General features: G+C 50.8%; 2 protein-coding genes across 5 annotated transcripts in view; one reads left to right on the top strand and one right to left on the bottom strand.

Annotated features, from left to right (window-relative positions):
* The window catches only part of ETV4 (ETS variant transcription factor 4), a 15,104-nt gene extending 6,454 nt beyond the window's left edge, over positions 1–8,650 (top strand). For 3 of the 4 annotated variants that reach the window (XM_059379762.1, XM_059379763.1, XM_059379766.1), the window contains 9 exons: positions 2,011–2,064; positions 3,294–3,420; positions 3,836–3,997; positions 4,150–4,418; positions 6,421–6,495; positions 6,655–6,723; positions 6,896–7,068; positions 7,337–7,438; positions 7,751–8,650. In XM_059379762.1, the coding sequence (XP_059235745.1) occupies positions 2,011–2,064; positions 3,294–3,420; positions 3,836–3,997; positions 4,150–4,418; positions 6,421–6,495; positions 6,655–6,723; positions 6,896–7,068; positions 7,337–7,438; positions 7,751–7,975 (1,256 nt within the window). In that variant the 3' untranslated portion in view covers positions 7,976–8,650. The remainder of the gene's footprint in view (positions 1–2,010; positions 2,065–3,293; positions 3,421–3,835; positions 3,998–4,149; positions 4,419–6,420; positions 6,496–6,654; positions 6,724–6,895; positions 7,069–7,336; positions 7,439–7,750) is intronic. The other variant, XM_059379764.1, reaches the window with a different exon arrangement.
* Positions 8,651–9,619: 969 nt separating this feature from the next.
* Positions 9,620–22,343, bottom strand: part of DHX8 (DEAH-box helicase 8) — a 34,159-nt gene continuing 21,435 nt past the window's right edge. Inside the window, exons 17-23 of the mRNA XM_059379761.1 lie at positions 21,425–21,565; positions 17,831–17,986; positions 14,998–15,135; positions 13,989–14,117; positions 13,613–13,809; positions 12,988–13,167; positions 9,620–12,265 (exon numbers count right to left, since the gene is read on the bottom strand). Coding sequence (XP_059235744.1) covers positions 12,046–12,265; positions 12,988–13,167; positions 13,613–13,809; positions 13,989–14,117; positions 14,998–15,135; positions 17,831–17,986; positions 21,425–21,565 — 1,161 coding nt within the window. The 3' untranslated portion in view covers positions 9,620–12,045. The remainder of the gene's footprint in view (positions 12,266–12,987; positions 13,168–13,612; positions 13,810–13,988; positions 14,118–14,997; positions 15,136–17,830; positions 17,987–21,424; positions 21,566–22,343) is intronic.

Genomic DNA, 22,343 nt, shown 5'->3' on the forward strand with positions numbered 1-22,343 from the left:
TGCTCCCAGGTGTGCAGAGAGGACACCCACCTGCCTGAGGACCGGGTCATTGTGGTCATTGTAGGGGTCACTGTGGTCATTGTATGTTTGAAGAGCTGGTTGGTTAGGATCCCTTCCACTCATGCTCCCAGGTGTGCAGAGAGGACACCCACCTGCCTGAGGACCGGGTCATTGTGGTCATTGTAGGGGTCACTGTGGTCATTGTATGTTTATTCTCGTAGCCAACAAATAAAGCAGCTATTCTTAGCCAGACCTGTTTTCCCTGTGCTGGGAAGATAAAGCCCCTGCCCTCAGGGAGCTTAACTTTCATGCAGAGAAGGTAGACAAGAAACACATAAATGTAAGTAAATGAAGAAGAAGCAGTAGGTAGGTAGGTAGCAGTATATGCTCGAGCAAAAATAAACAAGAAGATGTGTAAATAGGGCGCCTGGGTGGCTTGGTCATTAAACCTCTGCCTTCAGCTCAGGTCATGATACCAGGGTCCTGGGACACCTGCTTCTCCCTCTACTCCCCCTGCTTGTAGTCCTTCTCTTGCTGTCTCTCTGTCAAATAAATAAATAAAATCATTTTTAAAAGAAAGAAGATGCATAAATGAGTTAGGAAGAGGCATCCAGGTAGCGGTGCGGTACACGCTAGGGCAAAGATAGCAGCCGAGAGGGACTGCTTTGGTGTGGGTGGCTAGAGTTGTCTGAGGAAGTGACAAAGTGAGCTAAGACTTCAGTGGCCAGAAAACAAAACAAAACAAAAAAAACCCAGGCAGACAAAGGTCTGGGGAGGAGGAATGATGAGCTCTGGAGAGGCAAGTAGGAGATGTGACCTGGTCAGACAATGTGGGGGCCTCAGTGGCTGACCAAGAGGAAGAGGTTGGGGTTCGAGCAAGGAGAGAAGGGAGTAGACCCCTTGCAGAAAGCTCTGTGGAGAACCACCTGCTGAAGGAGGTGAGCAGGGAAGGAAGGAGTTCCAACAGAGGCTCTGGCTGAAATCCCAGGAAGAAACTGGAGCCTCTGCTGATGGGGGAAGCCGTAGAGGCTGGGGTGTGTTTGGGTAGAGCTAGGCATGGCGTCCTTCATCCTTACCGGCCTTTCTCAACTCTGGTTGTTTTGGCCATCAGTTTCTCCATCGCTGTCCGCTCTAAGAGTGTTCCCCTTGTCTTCCACCCCTCACCTTCAAGCCACTCTCTTCCTGGACTCTCAGGAAGTCCTTCTTGGTGTCTACCCTTCCCCTTCCTACTTTGATCTATTCTGGAGAGAGGGGCCAAAGATTCTGAGGTCAGGAGTGTGTATGCCCACCTGAAGGAGTTGGAGAATCAGGGTAAGAACTAGAAATCAAAGTCCGAAGGTCCTATGGCTGCCTCAGCCCCAAACCCAGCTCTGCCCACACTGGCACCCTGGGAATGTTTCTCAGACCTTGCCCTTTCTCCTAGCTAAACGCTGTAGACATGAGGCACGGTGATCTGCCCATGTCCCCAGCCACTTTCCTCTCCCACTGTCCTATTCACCTCTCCTGAGCCACCCCCTTTTCTCCATCCCTTCTTTCCCAAGTTCTCCACTTCCAGAGTTCACCCAGGAGGTTGTGTAAAACGCCGGTTCCTGGGCCCAGCCCGATTCAGAATCTCCAGCAGGTTATTCTAGGTTTCGTAGGATGTCCGTGTAATGCCTAGACACCCCAGATGTGACTCTGCTGAGAGCTGAGAGCGGGAGCTTTGTGAACTCTGCGGGGCAGGGCTGCCTTCACTTCCAAAAAATGGAGGGAATAAAGACAAAGCCTCTAGGAAAAGACTCTGGAATCTGCTCAGACAGGTTCTGGGAACTTAGAGCGTTGCCTACAGGGTCTTAGTGGAGCCCAGACATGGAGGGCACTAGGACCTGGGGTGGGGCTGCTTTCAGTCCTAGGAAGGCTGTTTTCCCCCTTCGGGCCAGTACTAATCTGCAAGGCTGCCTTAATGGTGTCTCTGGGGGGCTGCCGTGGGGGAGGGGCCCACCCAGACTCATCTCTGACCTCTCTCTGCAGCCCAGGTACCCGACAGTGATGAGCAGTTTGTTCCTGATTTCCATTCAGAAAACTGTGAGTGGAGGGCCCTGGATTGAGGGACTAGGGAGTGGGGGAGGGCAGGAAATGAGTCACAGGGATAGAGAATCACAAAAGATCAACTTGTTCTCTCCTAAAGAAAAGGGGAAGAACAGGGCTCCCCATTCTTGGATTTGGATGCCAAGACCTAGGCAGTAACTGGGAACTGGAGACCTTGGTTCAAATCAGGGTTTGCACCATCCTTGCTGTGTTGCCCTCCGCGTGGACATTCCTCCCCTTGCTCCCCCATTTCCTGATTTCTGAAATGAGGGGTTTGGACCAGTTGAGCAGGGCCCAGTTCTACCCTTTTAAGTCACTTTTGTGCAACTTGGGGGTGCGGGAGCAATCTTGCCCCGCAGGAGACCGTGTGGCAACGTCTGTAGACATTTTTGGTGGTTGCGACTGAGGGCGGGGTGCAACAGGCTTTTAGGGGGTAGAGACGAGAGATGCTGCAAACACCCTATAATGCTCACCACAGCACCCCCCCCCAAGAAAAATTATCTGTCCCAAAGGTTCTCAGTGCACTGTTGAGAAACCCTACTTTAATGTCACATACCCCGTTCTCAAGCGTCTTCGTCGTTGAAATGAACTAGGGCACAAATAATGGGAAACAGCCCATAACCGAACAGTCCATCACTGGCGTTGGACTCAGCACAGTAGGACAGGACCTCACGCTTGCTCAGAACCAGCTCCGCCGCTCAGTCCGGTGGCTGGAGTTTTCGGACCCAGCAAGGGGCCACAGGAAAGACCAATGTTCTTCACAGATAATTAGGAGCATGTGCTTAATGGTAGTCAGCTGACATGCAAGCGGGCGCATATCCAACCCGCGCCAGAGAAAGAAAGATCCTTTATAGCACCAAAGAAGAAAACATGTCTCTCCCTTGGAATTTTCCAGGGCATGCAGGAAAACCACAGGCCCTAGGTTGGAGGTGCTCACGCCTCCAAAGGTGTTTTTGGGGGTTTGGGGTTGCATTAAGTGTTGAATTTTAGACGGTCTCTTCAGTTAGGATTGGACATTAGCCCGACGTATAAAACCAGACATAGTGTAAATAGCCAAACTGCCCTTAAAAGTGTCTGACCGAGAGTCTCTGAAAATGGAGCCCCAGGGAATCACCCGGCTGGTCTGCAAAGACCAGAAGGTGTCAAAAAGCAGAAGGTGTCAGGAGCTCCCCTTGCCTCCTCTGTGACCCACTCTGGCCTCGCTCTGCCTGCTCCCCCTCCTGCAGTAGCTTTCCACAGCCCCACCACCAGGATCAAGAAGGAACCCCAGAGTCCCCGCACAGAGCCGGCCCTGTCCTGCGGCAGGAAGCTGCCACTCCCCTACCACCATGGCGAGCAGTGCCTTTATTCCAGGTGAGCCCCAGTACGGCCCAGGGAAGGGGGGAGGGGAGAGGAGGGAGCAGTTGGGCAACAGTGGGATGCAAGTTAGACAAAACAACAAAAGGATTTCTGAGCTCCTATAAGGGAGCCGCACAGGCTCAGGATTTCCTCTGAGTGGTTGGGAGGGGGACAGCAGGGCATCTTTCCACGGGAGGGCAAAGCCTTTCCACTGGAGGAAGCCATCTGCTCGCGCAGCCCACTTGCTCTGGCTACGGAGAGGCATTCTCAAGATTACACCCATTTTCAGGATTTAGGAGAAGGGAGAAAAAGTTCACCCAGGCCATTCCTTTCCCAGCACCCTCTGCTCCTCGTCCTCTGGGGATAAAGCGTTCAAAGATGCTCGCCCAGCTTCTCTGCCCCCTCACCCCTGTCTCCCCCTCAACTCCAGTGCCTATGACCCCCCTAGACAAATCGCTATCAAGTCCCCCGCCCCCGGTGCGCCCGGACAGTCACCCCTGCAGCCCTTCCCCCGGGGAGAACCACGGAATTTCCTGAGATCCTCTGGCGCCTCCCAGCCCCACCCTGGCCACGGGTACCTCGGGGAGCAGAGGTAAGGAGACCCGCAGATCTGTGGGCCGGTTCTTCCTCAGTCCCTGAGTGTTCTCCAGCGGCCCCTAAGAGACCTGGCGTGGGGCTGGGGGGGGTGGGGGGGACACAGGGACAGCTTAAATTAATCTTCTTTCTCCTTCCAACCACATCCAGCTCTGTCTTCCAGCAGCCCTTGGATATTTGCCACTCCTTCACCTCCTCCCAGGGAGGGGGCCGGGAACCCCTCCAGGCCCCCTACCCACACCAGCTGTCGGAGCCCTGCCCGCCCTATCCCCCCCAGAGCTTCAAGCAGGAATACCTCGACCCCCTGTATGAACAGGCGGGCCAGCCCTCGGTGGGCCAGGGTGGAGTCAATGGGCACAGGTACCCAGGGGCGGGGGTGGTGATCAAACAGGAGCAGACGGACTTCGCCTACGACTCAGGTAAGAGATGCTCCTGGGGAAGGGGGCTGGAGGAGTTTTGCTGGGATTGCTGGGGAAGGTGGCATAGATTCCATTAAACCCAGGAGGTCTCCCTACAAGTTTTTTACCTTCCCACCCGGATACCGCTTCCTACATCCAGCCCACCCAGACGCTCCCTTTTTGTCATAGATTCCAAAGAATTGTCATTTTTCAGTCAGCAAACTTCTACTCAGAGGAAAGATGAGGGTGTGCAGCTCCTTGCCCTCGGGTGGCTTGTGGTTTAATAGGAAAGTTGAGGCATTGCGTCTTTTTTCTCTCAGCAAGTGGTTATAGGGGTTACCTACTGAGACCCAAGTGCTGGGCGGGACCATGAGTTGTGTGGAGCTGCAGGACACAAAGATGAGTAGGATGAGTCACTGGGCCCAGTCCCCACAGAAACTCACACATATTAATGAATTTGGGGGCACCTGGGTGGCTCAGTTGGTTAAGCATCTGCCTTCAGTTCAGGTCATGAACCCAGAGTCCTGGCATCGAGCCCCGCATTGGGCTCCCCCTGCTTGTGTTCTCTCATTCTCTGACAAACAAATAAAATCTTAATATATGTGTAAACGGATTTGAATGAAGAGAAATGCGTTCCCAGCGGGAACGCAGGATTACTGAGTGGTTTCCACCCTCTGTCCCAGCCTCCAGTACGAAGTAGGGCTGCTTCAAACTCTAGTTCCACCTGACCGTTGACAAGAGTGAGGGGCACTCAGCCAGATTCTTGGCCAGCAAGAATGTAAAGCCTCTGTTGCCGAGGCTTTTAGGAGAGACCCGGAAAACCTTGGCTTCTGTTACATTGTCACCATCCCCAAATTTGAGTTTATCTGCAAGCTTGTGTGAGAAAAAGAAATACTGAGGTTAGAGTAGGCTCAGGACAGGCTAGAGCTTTCGGATTTCCCATTTCCTAATGTGCCATCTTGTAGGGGCAGGGGGATGAACCACAAACCCCCAGGCTGCCCAAGTGAGAACCACAAGGGTGTGCCTGTCCTCCAACGTGGGGCAGACGCTGAGCCGCGCCTGGCAGTGAGGTGGAGGAGGGAGGAGGGAAACGCTCTTGCTGCTGACCTTCAAAGGATGTAGACCGGAGGAGATCTTGTTACATGCCCTTGAACTCCTGCCCCTCCCCCTTCGGCTTCCTCTCAATGGAGTCAGGAATTCCATTCACAAAATGGAGGCATGAATGAGCCCACCCTCCCCCCTCCTCCCGGAGGTGTCGGGTTTCACCATCTCATTCATAGGTGGGAGTGGAGGGGGTAGGGCGAGAAGGGGCTGGAGCTTGAATGGGTGGCTTCACACAACCCGCCTCCTCCAGGTGGAGTAGGGCTATTTCAATCCTAAGGAATGGAAGGGAAAGGGAGCAAATGGGCTTTGCTGTCAGACCTGAAAAAACACGGCCCAGTGCCCACCGCCTCTTCCCCAGACACAGATACGTTCCAGTTCTAGTGTGCTCTCGCACTCCCTCCCACCTCTCTCCCTACGGGTCTTCCCGCAGCCCGCAGCCCCCATCCTCCTCCGTTTCCTCCCTTTCTACACACACACACACACTCACTGTTACACGTTTTCTCTCTCCCCCTCTCCTTCTCGGGGCTAGGAACCTGACCTGCTGACCGGAGGTTAGCCCATTCCAAGGGAGTCTTAGGCATGGACACTGAACCCTTTCCCCGGAGGTTCATCCCTCCCCTCCCTCCTCCTCCTGAACTCACAGGAAACAGCTGTTGCCTGGAATCCTGGGCCTTGTGCAACAGCTTTGCCGGGCCCAGCTGCTGCCGCCCATGCCCTCTGGCCCAGACTTCAAGCTGAGAGGTTCAAGCCTTGCGCTCCCTCTGGGTGAACTTGCCTTGGGATTTGGTGGTTGGCAGGCAGCCGGGGAAAGAACCGGAATGCAGGCTGGCAGGAAGACGTTCTTGGATGTGGGCAGGATTGCCACCCCTCTCCCCCTGCAGCCACCTGTAACATCCCCCTTCCTTTCTTCCCCTCCCAGATGTCCCGGGGTGTGCGTCCATGTACCTTCACACAGAGGGTTTTTCTGGGCACTCTCCAGGTGATGGGACCATGGGTAAGGCAGCCCCCTCCTCTCTGCCAAGCTCCCCACGTTGGTGGGGGGGGGGGGGGTCCTGAGGTCGGGTAGGGTCCTCTGGCCAGGAGTCCCTCCCGGTGCTGGGGGCTTAGCGGTGAATCCCCTCTAGATCTGAATGACCTCCAATTCCTCCCCAAGGTTATGGCTATGAGAAACCTCTGCGACCATTCCCAGATGATGTCTGCGTTGTCCCTGAGAAATTTGAAGGTCAGAGAAGTGACTGTTCATGAGAGGGTCAGGGTCCTCGCTGTGCCCTCTGTGTCCCCACCTCTCTACCCACCCCAACCCAGGAATCCCATTACCCCTGGGGAGAGGAGAAGGGGTTGCTTGGGGGACCAGAAGGCACAAACCTAACGGGCCCTGCTTCTGGTGTCCCCAGGAGACATCAAGCAGGAAGGGGTGGGCGTGTTCCGAGAGGGACCACCCTACCAGCGCCGGGGGGCCTTGCAGCTGTGGCAGTTCCTGGTGGCCCTGCTGGATGACCCGACGAACGCCCACTTCATTGCCTGGACCGGCCGGGGGATGGAATTCAAACTCATAGAGCCTGAGGAGGTGGGCCTGTCAGAGTCTGTGCCTCTCCTCCCTGTGTCTTTGGGGCCTGGAGATACTGGGACATGGGAACATAGCAGATGCCTCCCCCATCAGTTAGTTTACCTGAGCTGAATTCTCGTCAGACCTGGGTCTGCAGACTGCTGCATAGCCTGTAGGACCAGCTTACCATTTTGTACGGAGAATCTCGGGTGCTCTTTCTGACCTGCCCCCCACCATTTTTTGTGTGCTGAGCTAGCACCCCCATTCCAGAACTCTGTCCTTTGTTCAGGTTGCCAGGCTCTGGGGCATCCAGAAGAACCGGCCGGCCATGAATTACGACAAACTGAGCCGCTCGCTCCGCTACTACTACGAGAAAGGCATCATGCAGAAGGTGGGGGACCAAGGGCCCAGGAATGGGAGGGGAAGGGGCAGCAGCTGCGGGAAGATGGTGGGGGCAGGGGAGCACTTCTCAACAGGTGTATGAGAGCAGATAATGAACCAGAGGAAAGGAGAAATTGCAGACAATTTTCCCTCTCCCAGAAAAGTGCCATATAGAAACTGAAAAGCCTGAAGTTTGGAGAACAGGAAGTGTGTGGGGAGCTGGCCTGCGGAAGGGACCAGCACGGGAGAGAAACACGCTGGGCTGTGTCTCTAACCCTCCTGGAGGGAGCGCTAGGTCCACCCAGCCCCTCTCTTCCCCCAGGTGGCCGGCGAGCGCTACGTGTACAAGTTTGTGTGCGAGCCTGAGGCCCTCTTCTCTCTGGCCTTCCCGGACAATCAGCGTCCAGCCCTCAAGGCCGAGTTTGACCGGCCGGTCAGTGAGGAGGACACAGTCCCTTTGTCCCACTTGGACGAAAGCCCTGCCTACCTCCCAGAGCTAGCTGGCCCTACCCAGCCCTTTGGCCCCAAGGGTGGCTACTCTTACTAGCCCTGCCGCCGGTGGGGGCTTCCCTGTGTACATATAGAGGAATTTGGTGTTGGGGAAACCCTCACTCTGAAACCCACAGATGTCTTTGGAGCAGATCCCCACTGGTCCATCGGTCACCCCTGCCCAGACTCTGAGCTGCTCACCAGAGTTGATGGGAAGGAAAAATGGAGAACACTGCAAGTGTCAAGGTGGGCTCTAGAAGCTCCTCCGGGGGTGTCACCTTCAGCCTCTTTCCAGGTCCTGCTTAGAGGCCCAAGCCACACTACTCTCCCTCCACACAGGGAACAAAAGTTTGGTCTGTTCTGGGGACAGAGAAGGAGCGTTCTCACTTTGTCCTGGTGGAGAGGGGTGCATTGAGCTCCCCAGATCTCCCCCTGTGGGCAGAAGAGGCAGACAGAATCCTGGATCCTGCATCCCACTCCAAGCTGTGGCCCTGGAGGGTCCTGCTTGTCCATTCTTGGTGCTCTGTGTTCCCAGAGGCAGGGGGAGGCTGGAGTAAGGAACCTGGGGTGGGGGAGGGGCTGCAGAGTGGAGGCAGGGAGGGCTGGGTTCCTGCTCCTAGGGCCCTTTGCCTCTTCTCTGCCTTTTCCTAGGCCCAGGCCTGGGATTCCACCTCTACCTCCAACCTCCACCACATCTGCCAGACCCCAATAAAGGCCCCTGCTTCTCCTGTTAGTTGTCCCATGTCTACTTTGCTGCCGTGGGAGAAGGAAGGACCTGGGGTTGGAAAGAGCCTTGGCCTTGGGGTGATGACCAGAGTCTGGGGCCTGGCCTTGATGCTTAGCTTCCCAGATGGATTTGGGAAAAGACAGTTGATCTCTGACTTTTCCTCTGAAAAATGGACTCAGTGATACCTGTTCTTTCCCCTGTTCTATCCCCACTCCAGGATTATTGTGTCAGGATCCGGAAATAATGTTTGATGGGTACTTTATAATCTGGCCTGGTGCCCCCAGGCCACTGGCTTGTTCCAGCCAGGCAGGGGCCAGACAGGGCTGGCTTGGAGGCCCTCCTGGGGCTTCCTCAGGCAGAGTTTGGCCTGCGGTTTCCATGATGCTCTTCCCATGACCACACTGTCTGTGTCTATTCCCTAGCTGTGTGTCCACCCTCCTGCTGTGGCTCCAGGTTTGTTTTTGCTAAAGCTGGGGACAAGAGTTTATATGGAGAGGATCTGGAGAATGGGGAGAGAAAAAAGGCCCCCGGGGCAAGAGGGTGCAGGAAGAGCTCTGTGTTCTCATCAGTGAAGATGAAGGACACTGGGTCTTCTGGGTCTTAAGGGAGAGGGGAATAGAAAACACTGGCTCCTTCCCCAGATTTAGGGGAGACCAGAATGCTGGGGCTGTTTTCTATGGGTAGATGGGAAAGGCAAAGCTGAGAAAGTGGTAACACCTAGGGAGGGAAGAGACCTGACAAGGGGTAGCAGTGCAGGTGGGAGGGGCAGAATGGAAGGTTCTAGATTCAGGCTCTGGTGAACATGCACTCTCCAGTTAAACCAGAATTGCTGCCGTCGGAGCCTACACAGGCTCAGCCCTTATTAAGACTGGAGCAGCTTGGGTCCCCAGCCCAAGCCCTCAAAGGAACGGATGCTTGTCAACCACTACCCACAGATGAAAAGCAACGTTATTGTTTTCCTAGAAACTGAAAACATCAAGTTAACTTTTATAATTGAGAGCAAGGAACAGGACATTTTAAAATATAATTTTTAAAGAATACACGTTTTCTTAAAAATACATAATTTAACTCCACATTAAAGCCTGACCATCTGGGTGGGAAACTAGACGTCGGTGGAAACCCTGAAGTCCTGAGTGTGCGTAAAGGAGTGACCAAGATTTGGGTGAGGAATGATATCCACCCCCCCACCCCCAGACCTGTGACCTCTACCCTCCAGGATTGTTTATTAACACGCCACTCCTCGCAGCTCTTTGTTCAAATCCCTCAACTTGGAGGGCCACTACTCAGAGGAGGCAGGCAAGCTCTGGACTGGATGAAGGTGAACTCTGGACCGAGAAGTCGAGTTTACACGATCAGCACTGGTATTGTCCGCCACATAAACAAGCACACACATGGCACGTGCACCGGGACAGGGAACCCCTGAGTCAGGCTCCTGCAGGGGTGGGGTGAATGGCCTAGAAGATTCCAGCTCCCTGTAGGAAACCCACAACCTCTCCTGGCCTGTCACTCAATCTTGGGGAAATATTGTTTCAAAGAAGAGAAACAAGGGCCCCATTGTGTGGGAGCAGCCGTCAAGTCCTCCTTCCCAATCTGGCCCCTTTCTCCCTCTGAGCAGGCCCAACAATGCTGCTTCCATGTTGTTTTCTGACGGACAGTCTGAAGGTCAGACCCCTAGCCATACAGACAGAGCAGAGAAATAACTGTAGCTCTCGGAGTAGATGTTCAAACACCCACAGAGCTAGGGTCCTTTTTGCTCACCTAACCCACAGATGACTAGCCTGCTGTCTCTCACCTTGGCCTTTTAAACATGTCTTTCTCAACCTCAGCTTAAATCCCAAACCTCTCCACATGCCCCCCAGGGTCTTAAGGATCTCCTAGGTGCCAATGCCTCCGGGGCTGGTCACTCAGTGGGGATTAGGGAGCTGGGTGCCCAGCCCCTGCTTCACATGTGGCTTCCTCTGCAGGCGCCTCCCTGTCTCTCCCCACAAGGCCTTAAAGGTAAACACATATTCCATCCCTGCCTCGCCCATGACTGGTCCTGGGCTTCCTGAGGAGCACTCAGGACGGGGCAGGGACCTCCGCCGGCAGACGCCCTGGCCTGCTGGATTCTCTCTGAACTGTCTTCAGGGTGGTCAGTTTGTTGCCCAAAGCCTACATTCTTTCACATCCTAGAATGTCTTAGAGTCTCAGCACCTGGTATACAACTCAGCAGTTCTAGTATTCACATCATTTCAGAACTTACTAGAATAGGGATGAGAGGCAGTGCAGGCCCAGTCCCCCAGGGGCTTTTCTACCAGCTCCACACCTAGACCCGCTTTCCAGAAGCTCCACCACCAGCTCCACCACCCAGCCTGGCAGCATCTTTCTGATGTTCTTCCCAGCTGAGAGCTTCCTCAGGCACCATGAGGGGGGCACTGGGAAGTGGTTATTCCCCAACTAAATGCTACGAGAAACCCACTCAGCAACAGCGGCATAAACTGGCTCTGAGAGGGGTTCTGTGGGTTTTGTTTGTGGTGGGGGACGAGAGGTTTTGACCAGAAAAACCCTTTGTTAAAGCCCATGGAGGACCCCAGGGAAAAAAAATTAAAACAAAATCAAATCAAATCTGTGACGTCGCCTGCATGTTTCCGAAGGAGAAAGGACACGTTCCATACCCAGCGCACTGCGACTGTGACCACCCGGGCACCCAGACCAGGGCAAGGGGATGTGGTTAATCCTGGGGCCAGGCGGCAGAGCCAGGCTCACTCGGGTGTCGACTGCAGGCCTGGGCGATGCGTCACCTCCTAGCCCAAAGCGGCCCAGAGCTCTGGTTACAGGGGACTCTCCACCATGGACACCAAAGTCGCCCATCTCCCCACCCTGACCCTGGGCCAGTATCCTAACCTTCCAGCCAGAAGAAACACCCACGGAAAACCGTTTGTTTTCTTAAGAAAATAAATATTTCTAGGAGATTAAGCCAAAGTACAAGGGCTGGACAGGGGCAGGAAGACGAGGCAACGTGGACAGGGAGCTGCGTGGCTCCCTCCTCCAGAGTCCCAGCTAGGGCATCAGGCCCTCACCATGTCTGGGGGTCAGGTGCTCACGACTCCCTTTCCCATCCTGGAGTGAGAGGAGTTGCCCACTTCATGGAGATGATGCCCTGTGCTCCCACGCCAGCAGTGAGCCCCCGCTGGCCACAGTGCCTCAACGTGGCAGGGGCTGGAAGCTCTGGTCAAAGCCGGCGGAAATCCCTGTTCATATTTTACCACCAGGGAAGAAGTTAAGAGTCAAGTTTAGAAAAGGCCCAGGGAAGACATTCGGTCACCGGACGGCTGTATCCTCAGGACCAGCCCATCCTCCGTAACGTGTGTCCAAGCCCTGGGCCACTGCTGCAGGCCAGACAGACGAACCAGTCTCGCCTCTCAGCGCCGGCGGAAGGCCCGGGATATTCTCCACGCGTTGGGCTCCTCATAGCGGTTGTACAAGGGCTCAAGACGCTGCTGCTTCTTCTGCTTGCTCAGCTTGGTCGGGTCGGAGACCTTGAAAAAGGCTGGAGCAAACTCCACAAGCCACCTGGGGTCGATAGTGGTGACCTCACGCATGTACTCCTTTGTGGTCAGCACCAGCTCGTGGTACACCACCCTGAGTGGGCACAGAGAGAAGGCTGCAGCCTCCCACGCAGGCCCCGCTCCACAGTCCCCGTGGTCCCCCACGGGCCTCAGCTGAGCTTACCTTTCACCCCCTTACCTCCCCTGAGGGGCCCCTCGGGAGGATGACAGCCACGCTCCAATACCGAGGAGCTGCACGCCTCTCACTGTAAGAAAGCTGTGCTGTCGGGAGGTGTTCTAGTCCTGGCTCTAACTAGGTAAGTGACATGAAGCCAAGCACACCCCTTCTCTGGACCTGGGTTTCCTGCTCTATGGGATGGTAGGGTGGTTTTTCTGGCTGTCTCCACAGAATTTTGGGGCCTCGAGGCAGCGTCCCGGGGACTGCTGCAGGGCCAGGGAAGGCCGAGCAGCAAGGCTCTGCATCTCTAACCCCTCCTAGCACGACAATCCATGGTTTTATCGTAGTTTGGTATTAGGGTGGGTAAGAGTCCAATTTTTAAGTGCTACTTTAAAAAACTTGCTTAAACTGCCCCACTAGACAATCTCTAAGGTCCTCTTTGGTTCTCACTCCGATGACTTTATTTCTCAAATGTGCCGGACACTGTGCCCACCTCTGGCTTCCGCTGCTTTAGAAATGGAAGCGATGCTAGAGGAGGTAGTGCTGGGCTGGGTAAAGAGCCAAATGCACAGTGCTAGGAGAACTGCAGGTCCTTTCTGCCCACGACTATCCCCCAGACCCGGGTCCCTCCCACCTACCATTCGGGCTGTCTGTTGAAGAGAGCGCTGGAAGGGTGGATGTAGACCACCTGCTGGTCGATCAGTGTCCGGTAGCCCTCCTGTGGGTCTTTCTTGGCAGCGTTCCGGAAGAATCCACTGCAAATGGCCTTCTGCACTCGCACCGTGGACTTGCCACAGGAGACCACATCCAGCTTGTGTCTAGCAGGAGAAGAGATCAAGAGAGGATAAAGACGCGTAACTACTCTGCGGTCAGAGGTTCTATATTCTAGTGAAGGGGTCAAACACCCCCCCCACCCACCGTGGGTCTCCAGAGTCGGCGGCTCCCCTCTTTCAGCCCTAAGTGCACCAAAGGGGCAGCTCTACAGTGGGCAAGATGGATGCAGGAAGAGCCAGAGATTCTACTTGATTCAATCTACAATGTTCCACATGCTTATAAACAAAGCATTTTTCAATTACTGAGAAGTAAGCTTCTTAGGAACTTTCTGAAGTGATTCTCAGCTGCACCCGCCTGGGGAGGGGTACAACAAAGATGGAAAAGCTGGAGGAAAAGGCATATGTGAGAAGCCTGTAACCTCTCAGGTGCACGGAGACACGAACAGATAGGTTAGTCCACACAGACACGGGGCAAGTCCCCAGACGTCACCTGTCCATTATGCCTAACATCTGCTTGCGAATATCCTGGGCCCGGCGCAGAGAGCGAGCCTGGATGAAGTTCTCATAGCACCACGGGTTGGAGAACTTGTTGTTCTTCCAGGAGTTGTACACAGCCAGCAGGGTAAGGTGGTCCCCTTCGGTCTGGTGGAACTTGGCTTTCTTCTGGTCGGCAAGGGCTTGTTTATCCTGCCAAGAAGTGGGACAGAGGATCAGTTTCCATCCAACAGCTACTAAGTGAGCACTCAGCAATTGCAGAGCCCTACCTGGCCCCATCAAGTGTCCATATCAAGCACTACGGTGGCAACAGGCCGATGTAACCCAACATCACCACACCCTGTACCTGAACGTGAGTCTGAACTCCCTACCTTGGGCCTGTAGAAGACGTTCTGCACCGACAGCATGGACACGATGGTCAGCATCTCCTCACTGCAGCCCAGATGCACGGACATGATCAGCATTTTGCACAGCATTGGCTCCAGAGGGAATTCTGCCATCTAGAGGGAGAAGTGGAGACTACAGCTGCTGCTAAGCAGAAGACCCATCTATCTGTACTGGCCAGTGGCAGACCCTGAGAGAGCCCACTGGGCAACAGACCACAGGACCTTTACCTGGGCATGATGTTAGCTGGGCATGTTGTTTTCAAATTTCCCAAATAAACCTCAACGAAATGCATGTGACCGAGAACATAACTCTTGTTGGGGTAGATGGAAACTTTGCAGACATCTTTCAAAATTAAGTCTAGACTTAATCATGTATCCCGAAGTAAAACTGACTATGAACGGAATTCCTTTTGCGGTAAAGAAATAATTTATTAGGGGCATTTGGGTGGCTCAGCAGGTTAAGCCTCTGCCTTCGGCTCAGGTCATGATCCCAGGATCCTGGGATCAGGCCCCGCATCGGGCTCTCTGCTCAGCAGGAAGCCTGCTTCCCTCTCTCTGCCTGCCTCTCTGCCTACCTGTGATCTCTCTGTCAAATAAATAAAATCTTAAAAAAAAAAGAATTTTTTTTCTTTTTTCTTTTTTCTTTTTTTTAAATTTTATTTATTTATCAGAGAGAGAGAGGGAGAGAGCGAGCACAGGCAGGCAGAGGGAGAAGCAGGCTCCCCGCTGAGCAAGAAGCCCGATGTGGGACTCGATCCCAGGACCCTGGGATCATGACCCGAGCCAAAGGCAGCTGCTTAACCAACTGAGCCACCCAGGCGTCCCAAGAAAAAGAATTTTTAAGTGATAGGGGGAAATCCAGTTTAAAAACAGGCATCTAAAATTCTACTCAAAGTTGACCCAGGGCCTCAGAGTTTGATTTTGCACAGAACATAGCGTCTAGAAGGCTGGCTGCTCTCCCCAAAAGCACCATTAAGTTCAGTCTGGCTCCTACCCTGCGGCCCAGGCGAGTGAGCAGGCCCTCGTCGTCCAAGGCCCCCAGCGTATACAGCTGCTCCATGGCTGTGATCAAGGTTTCCATTGGAGGCGCATCCATGAAATCAAAGGACAGCAGGTCATTGATGCCCATGGCCTAGAAGAGAAAGGAAGAAAGTGTGTGACAAAAGGGTCAGTACCACCAGCGTTAATGGGGAGGGACAGTCCTTGTCCACTTCTTTCCTATTTCTTCTGCTGCAGGTACAAAGTCTTCAGTAAACTTAGCAGTCATCTCCAAGGCTGGGCCACACAAAACACTCAGACTAGTAGGAAGCATCTACTTTCTCTGGAAACTTGAAAAACTGCTGTTTGTTGTAAATGTAAATACAACTCAACACCAAAAAGATGACAATTTAAATATGGGCAAAAGGAGGTGCCTGGCAGGCTCAGTCAGAAGAGCCTGCAACTCTTGATCTCACGGTGGTGAGTTCAAGCCCCACGCTGGGTGTGGAGATTACTTAAATAAACAAATAAATATATTTAAAAAATAAATAAATACAAATAAAAATGGGCAGAGGACACGAAGAGACATTTCTCCAAAGAATATGTTATAAAGATGGCAAAAAAGCTCATGAAAATATGCTCAGCAGATCTGGTAATTAGGGAAATGCACATCAAAAGCACAAGAAGGGCAACTGGGTGGCTCAGTCGTTGAGCATCTGCCTTCAGCTCAGGTCAGGATCCCAGGGTACTGGGATCGAACCCTGCATCAGGCTCCCTGCTCAGCGGGTTTCCTGCTTCTCTCTCTCCCACTCCCCCTGCTTGTATTCCCCCTCTTGCTATGTCTCTGTCAAATAATATATAAAATCTTTAAAATAAAAAAGCACAAGAAGATGCCACTTCACACCTGCTACGACAGCCACACTAAGGAGGGTTGGCAAAGATGTGGAGAAACATGGACGCTTGTGTTGCCAGTGGCAATGTAAACAGATGATTTCTCAGTGAGTTAAACATACAATCACACTATGATCCAGCAATTCCACTTCTAGATATGCCCAAAAGAACCAAGAGGAGAACACAAGCAGATACCTTTGCACTCATTTTCATAGCAGCATTATTCACACCAGCCAAAAGACAGAAACCACCCGATTATCCACCAACAGATGAAGGAACAAATAAAACACAGTGTATGTACGCCAGGAGTATTACTGACCCTTAAAAAGGAAATTCTAACACAGGCTATAACACAATGAACCATGAAAACATGATGCAGAGCAAAAGAAGCCAGACACAAAAGGACAAATGCTGCATGATTCCATTTACATGGAAATTAAGTTCACAGAGACCAGAAAGTGGACTAATGGTCCTTTTAGAAAATGCTCCTGATGGTCACCACGGGCTGGAGGAGAGGAAAAAAAGAGATGGTTCGTTGTAAAGGGGACAGAGTTGCTGTTTGGAATGATGACAAAGTTCCAAAAAAGGACGGTGGTGATGGCTGCATACTTGGGAAAGTTAATGCCACTTAATGCCACTGAATTGTACATCTTAAAAAGGTTGTAAGAGTAGTATATTGCATATTTTACCAAAATTTTTAAAAAAGGATAACACACCAGCTTGTCCTGTCTCTTGCATACATAATTTCTGCTATGCATCAAGGAAGCGCCTTGTGGCAGGTGGCAGGGCTGTGCAGATGACTAAGATATGGTCATGGCCCTCACAGAGTTCACAATGGTGAGACTCATGTATACAAAACCGCAGTAACACAGCACAATCCGCGTGCTGCGCAGAGCAGGCTTTGATGTGTCTGTTAGCTAATCTGATTAATCAAAGAAACAGAAGAGTGATGCACTATCCAAGTATGTGTAAGGGAGATGTGGTGGGCCCTAAGCCTTCTGTTTCTTTCCCCTAAAGTGACTGTGACCATAAACACAGCAGGTGTCCAATAAATGCTTATTGTATGAATAACTACAAGAAATTATGTTAGCAATCAGCAAGCACTGTGGCAAGGGCCTTTACCTGTATTATCTCATTTATTTTCACAACAGATACTATTAATAGCCCACTTCTGGAAAGGAGAATATAGAACAGAGGGCTGAACAAATAAATTTGCCAAGGACAGAGAGCTCAGAGCTGAAGTTTGAGCCACAGATGCCTCTCTGTTCTCACTCCAGGGACTGGGGCAGGGTTTTTTTTTTTTTGTCTGAAGCTCTGTTTTAGCCCCTCTTACAGCAGATGAATAATAAATTACAACAGAGCACTCCACACCAGCAGAATGCCAGCGCCCCAGGGCAGCATCCGTGTCAGGGGTGGGGATGCCATCAGCTGGGAAATTATTCATGCAGCTCTCCCTGCCAAAAGAGAATGAGGGTCCTCACTGGGGACTGACAAAGGAAGAGCAGTGATTCAGAATGAAAACCCAGCCCCCAGAGGGTCAGGGTGAAACCTGTACTGACAGTTCCCTTACAAAGTTTTTAGACTGGGAGTTTCACTTCCATTCTAAAAGAAGAGAATTGGATCAGGGTTGAAGGAAGTGTGTCTGTCCATGGTTTGGCACCAATTGGATTTTTCTAATATCCTTTTAGAAAATGCTCCTAAACTAAAATCTCTTATAACCAAATATCCTGCTGGTTATTATGGTAAGATAAAAACACACGCTCACAGCCATCATGCCAACTTAGCCTCAGAAGGCAGTGGAGCGGCTGTTATCACAGCCATTTGCATTCCATTCAAAGGGACTGGTTCCCCGAAATTACTGAAGTATTTAACAAGGTTGGTGAAACCGACATTCATTTACGATGGACACAGGACTGGACTGTTCCACCAGCCTATTCTAACAGGACAGTGATTTCTACCTTGAGTGAGAGCACTGTGCTTGCTAAGTTGGTCCTCTGGATTTCCGGCACATTGGTGGTCAGCATTTCATCCCTGTAGGCACGTTCGGTGTACAGCCTGTAACATTTCCCTGGGCCTGTTCTCCCAGCTCTGCCAGCTCGCTGCTTTGCCTGAGCCTAGAGGGGCGGGCATATAAAAGTAACATATCTGTTAAACATTGCTCAACAGTTTTACCCAGGAAATCTGCTAAAAGGGGGGCACTGAGCAGCTGGCAAAACCTGAAATGGGGTTTATTTCACTTCCTTTAGGACCATTTCCAAGACTATCAACGCTCTTCTCATCCCCTCTCTAAAACTCGGCATGCCAGGAAAGTTTGTTCAAATGAGGCAAATATTAGCAACATGAATGGAAGAAATATCATAATTGTAGATTATGTTTGTAGAAATGTACGTTCCAAATAGTGTGCCACAACAGAAAAGAAAAGGCATAACACAATCTGAAAAATACCATCCCCACAGTCGTGACCAAAAATGTAAGTGAACTAAAGAAACGTTACATTAATCATACCAGTGATGACTCTGCAGCGCGCGTGTGTGTGTCTGTGTGTGTGTGCGCGTGCGCACGTGCACATGCTCAGGCATATGTGTAGGCTCCGCGTGCAAAAGAATTCTGAGCTCCACTTTATGGCCCAGCATGGAGCCTAACGCAGGGATTGAACTCATGACCCTGAGATCAAGACCTGATCAGAGACCAAGAGTTGGACGCTTAACCCACTAAGGCAGCCAGGAGTCCCTCCCAAATCAGGTTTGAGACTCTCAATAACAGAAGGAAATGTTCATGCACACACATGAAAAAGCAAGTTATAGAACAATACTAATTTTGTAAACAAAACAAAAATACTACCAGAAGGAAAAATTAGGACAAAATGCCCTAAAACTGTGGATAACTCTGATGGTAGGCTTGCAGACCAGTTCTACTGATTTTTATCAAAGATCTGATGTTGAACATTATTATACATTAATAATCAAGAAAATAAACATTTAAACAAAAAATACACAAAATCATACACTTAGTAGACGACTAGACTTGCAAACAAGAAACAAAAAATGATGGGCAGGAAAAGCATCAAAATGATGACAGCTCTGGTATGAGGATTATGAGCAATTTAAAATTTTGTCTCCTCTTTCTCCAAAATAATGTAATACTTCTCTGCACTACTTAAGGGAGAGGGGCATTAATTTTTAAAGTATTTTTTGGGGGGGTCACCTGGGTGGCTCAGTGGGTTAAGCCTCTGCCTTCAGCTCAGGTCATGATCTCAGGGTCCTGGGATCAAACCCCACATCGGGCTCTCTGCTCAGCGGGGAGCCTGCTTCCCCCTCTCTCCCCCTACTGCCTCTCTGTAGTCTGCCTCTCTGCCTACTTGTGATCTGTCAAATAAACAAATAAGATCTTTTTTTTAAAAAGTGGTTTTGGGGGGTGCCTGGGTAGCTCAGTTGTTAACGTCTGCCTTTGGCTTGGGTCATGATCCCAGCGTCCTGGGATTGAGCCCTATATCGGGCTCCCTGCTCAGTGGGGAGCCTGCTCCTCTCTCTCCAGCTCTCCCATGCTTGTGTTCCCTCTCTCACTCTCTCTCTGTCATAAATAAAATCTTAAAAAAATTAAATAAAAATTTAAAAAATAATAACTAATCAATAATAAAGCATGTATGTGTTTTTCTAAGTAATTGCTACACTCAGTGTCGGGCTCGAGCTCATGGCCTTGAGAGCACGAGTCACATCCAACTGGGCCAGCCAGGTGCCCCGAGGGGCACTAATTTTTAAGTTAAAAAAATATACGTGGTTTAGCCATAGGTTGCTAGGCAACAGTGACTGGCCATCTGAAGAGGGCCATTTGGTGACAAAACCATCTGTCTTACAAATGGCACCAGGATTTTACAAATTCCTATTCTAGCCCCAAAGCAAAGGATAGAATATGAAAAGTCACGAAGCACTGAAAGACAGGAAGAAATCGCGTATTGTACAGCATTCTACAGAGAGGACACATGTAGCCAACTTCTCAACCACTGCAGGCTGCACGCACCACCCCAAGACACGGCACAGAGCATACGTGCAGGGGGCAGAACACCCCCGTTCAAATCCTGGCTCCACCCGCTGTGTGACCTTAGGCAAGTCACTTAACCCTCTGTGCCGCCTCCTCATCTGTGCAATGACAGTACAAACAACATCTATCACTAAGGACGGATGCGACGATGCAGTGAGCTCGTGTACCTGCAAGTACCTCGTGCCTGGCACTTAGTAAGCACTCTGCAGACGGTAGCTAGCATTCCTTAAGGGTCAAAATGACAACAGCCTTTGGATTTCTATGCATGATGAAAGTCACACATCCCTCTTATAGAACATCAAGATAATATGTAAAAGCATAACGAGGAAAAATGCACTTTAAACCCAACACAGGAACCAGCAGCTCCACCGACAAATAAGCCCAACACTACTACACCCCATACACAAGCGCACACCATTTATTTTTAAACGAAAGTTGGAGTCTACATGCTATGTTTCAGCTCACTTTTTTCAAATAATATATCATAATTATATGCTGATGTCATTAAACATAGATGCGCACCACCACATTAACACCACAAGACATTTTACAGCAGGGATGTGCCATATTTTATTAAATAGCTTCCCTTTTGGAGTTCATTTAGAATTTTCCCAGGTTTCCTTTCATATAAATAATGCTTCGGTGAACATCCTTTTTCCCTTACCTTCAGATGTGTGCTTACTATAAACTTTCAGATGTATTCCTGCAAGTGGAACCATTCCAGTCAAAAGATGACCTTTTATTTACTTTTTTTTTTTTTAAGTTTTTTTTAATTTATTTGACAGACAGAGATCACAAGTAGGCAGAGAGGCAGGCAGAGAGAGAGGAAGGGAAGCAGGCTCCCTGCTGAGCACAGAGCCCAATGTGGGGCTCAATCCCAGGACCCTAGGATCATGACCTGAGCCGAAGGCAAGGGCTTTAACCCACTGAGCAACCCAGGCACCCCAAAAAATGACCTTTTAAATGTTTGATGCCTTGTAGCCAAAAACAGCTGATCAGGTTTTTCATTTTTAAATATAATTTGGACAGGAAATTATTCCACAATTACCAAAGAAACACAATAACATCTCATGAATTATTACTATCTCAGATGTCTGTGGCTAAGTACAGTATTTTTAAAAATATGTCCTTATGGGTGCCTGAGTGGCACAGCAGGTTAAACGTCTGCCTTCAGCTCAGGTCACGATCCCAGAGTCTTGGGATCAGACCCCTGTCGGGCTCTCTGCTCAGCAGGGAGTCTGCTTCTGCTTCTCCCTCTCCCTCCGTCCCTTCCCCTTCCTCCTGCTTGTGTGTACACAGGTGCGTGCACTCTCTCTAAAATAAATAAAATCTTTAAAAAAAAAAACGAAACCCCTTTAAAAAAAAAAAAAAGGAAAGAAAAACAATAAAGTTCAAAATATAAAACCAAGCCCCTTTAAAAAAAAAAAAAAGGAAAGAAAAACAATAAAGTTCAAAATATAAAACCAAGCCCTAGTGAGGATTTTCAGGACTGTTGTGGGTAGAAGCTGCTATACCTGAGAAATCGGAGTGACCACGAGCTGGTCGATGCCGGTCTTGGAATTGTAAACTTTCTGCTTCACAAATCCAGGGTCCACCACGTAGTAGATGCCGTCAATAGTCAGTGAGGTCTCTGCAATGTTGGTGGCAATCACGACCTGCAGATAAGAGGGACACCGCTGGATTAGGCTGCCCAGGCACAGCCCTGAGGTGTGAATCAGGACATCGGACCTCAGACACTTTCCTGAAGGAATATGCCACTCTCTGCCTCTCTATGAGATTACACAGCACTTAATCTGTTTGGCCTCAAATGGGTGGAAGGGGAGGTGCCTTCATCTTAAAGGTCAAGTTGGGGACGGGGTGGTACCTGAAAGGAGAAGTGGAACACGAAAAAGCAAAGGCCAATCAAAGCCAATTTCATTTGATGCAAATGGCTACATATCTCATTTTCTAGATCCAATGTTGATTACTACAATTTTAATTTTCTCACACCCTGGGAAAGCAGAGATTTCCTGGCATCACATGTGCCAGTGCAAAATGAGATTTTTCTTCCCCCATGGGGACATCTGGACTACAAAATGGGCTGTTTGTGTATGTGGAACAAGAGAGAGATTTTTTTTTTCTTCTGATCATAAAATGAACGAGGCGGCAGAGGAATTTCATGGTTTGTGTGTGTGCAGCCGTATGTGTGATCTGGAAGATTATTGGTCTCGGCTTGGCACTGCCACTGTTCTTCCACCCAGAGGTTCAGCTAATAAAACACAATTGCTTGGAAAAATCATTGCAAGGAAGCACCACAACATCCCACATTGTGCCAGGATCTCACTGGCCCTGAAAGGCTTCCACCTGCCACTGAGCTGCAGAGCCCTCCTAAAAAGAAGTCCATGGGGCGCCCAGGTGGCTCAGTTGGTTGAGTGTCTGCCTTCGGCTCAGGTC

The sequence above is a fragment of the Mustela nigripes genome, chromosome 16 (assembly GCF_022355385.1).
Source record: "Mustela nigripes isolate SB6536 chromosome 16, MUSNIG.SB6536, whole genome shotgun sequence".
Taxonomy (NCBI): domain Eukaryota; kingdom Metazoa; phylum Chordata; class Mammalia; order Carnivora; family Mustelidae; genus Mustela; species Mustela nigripes.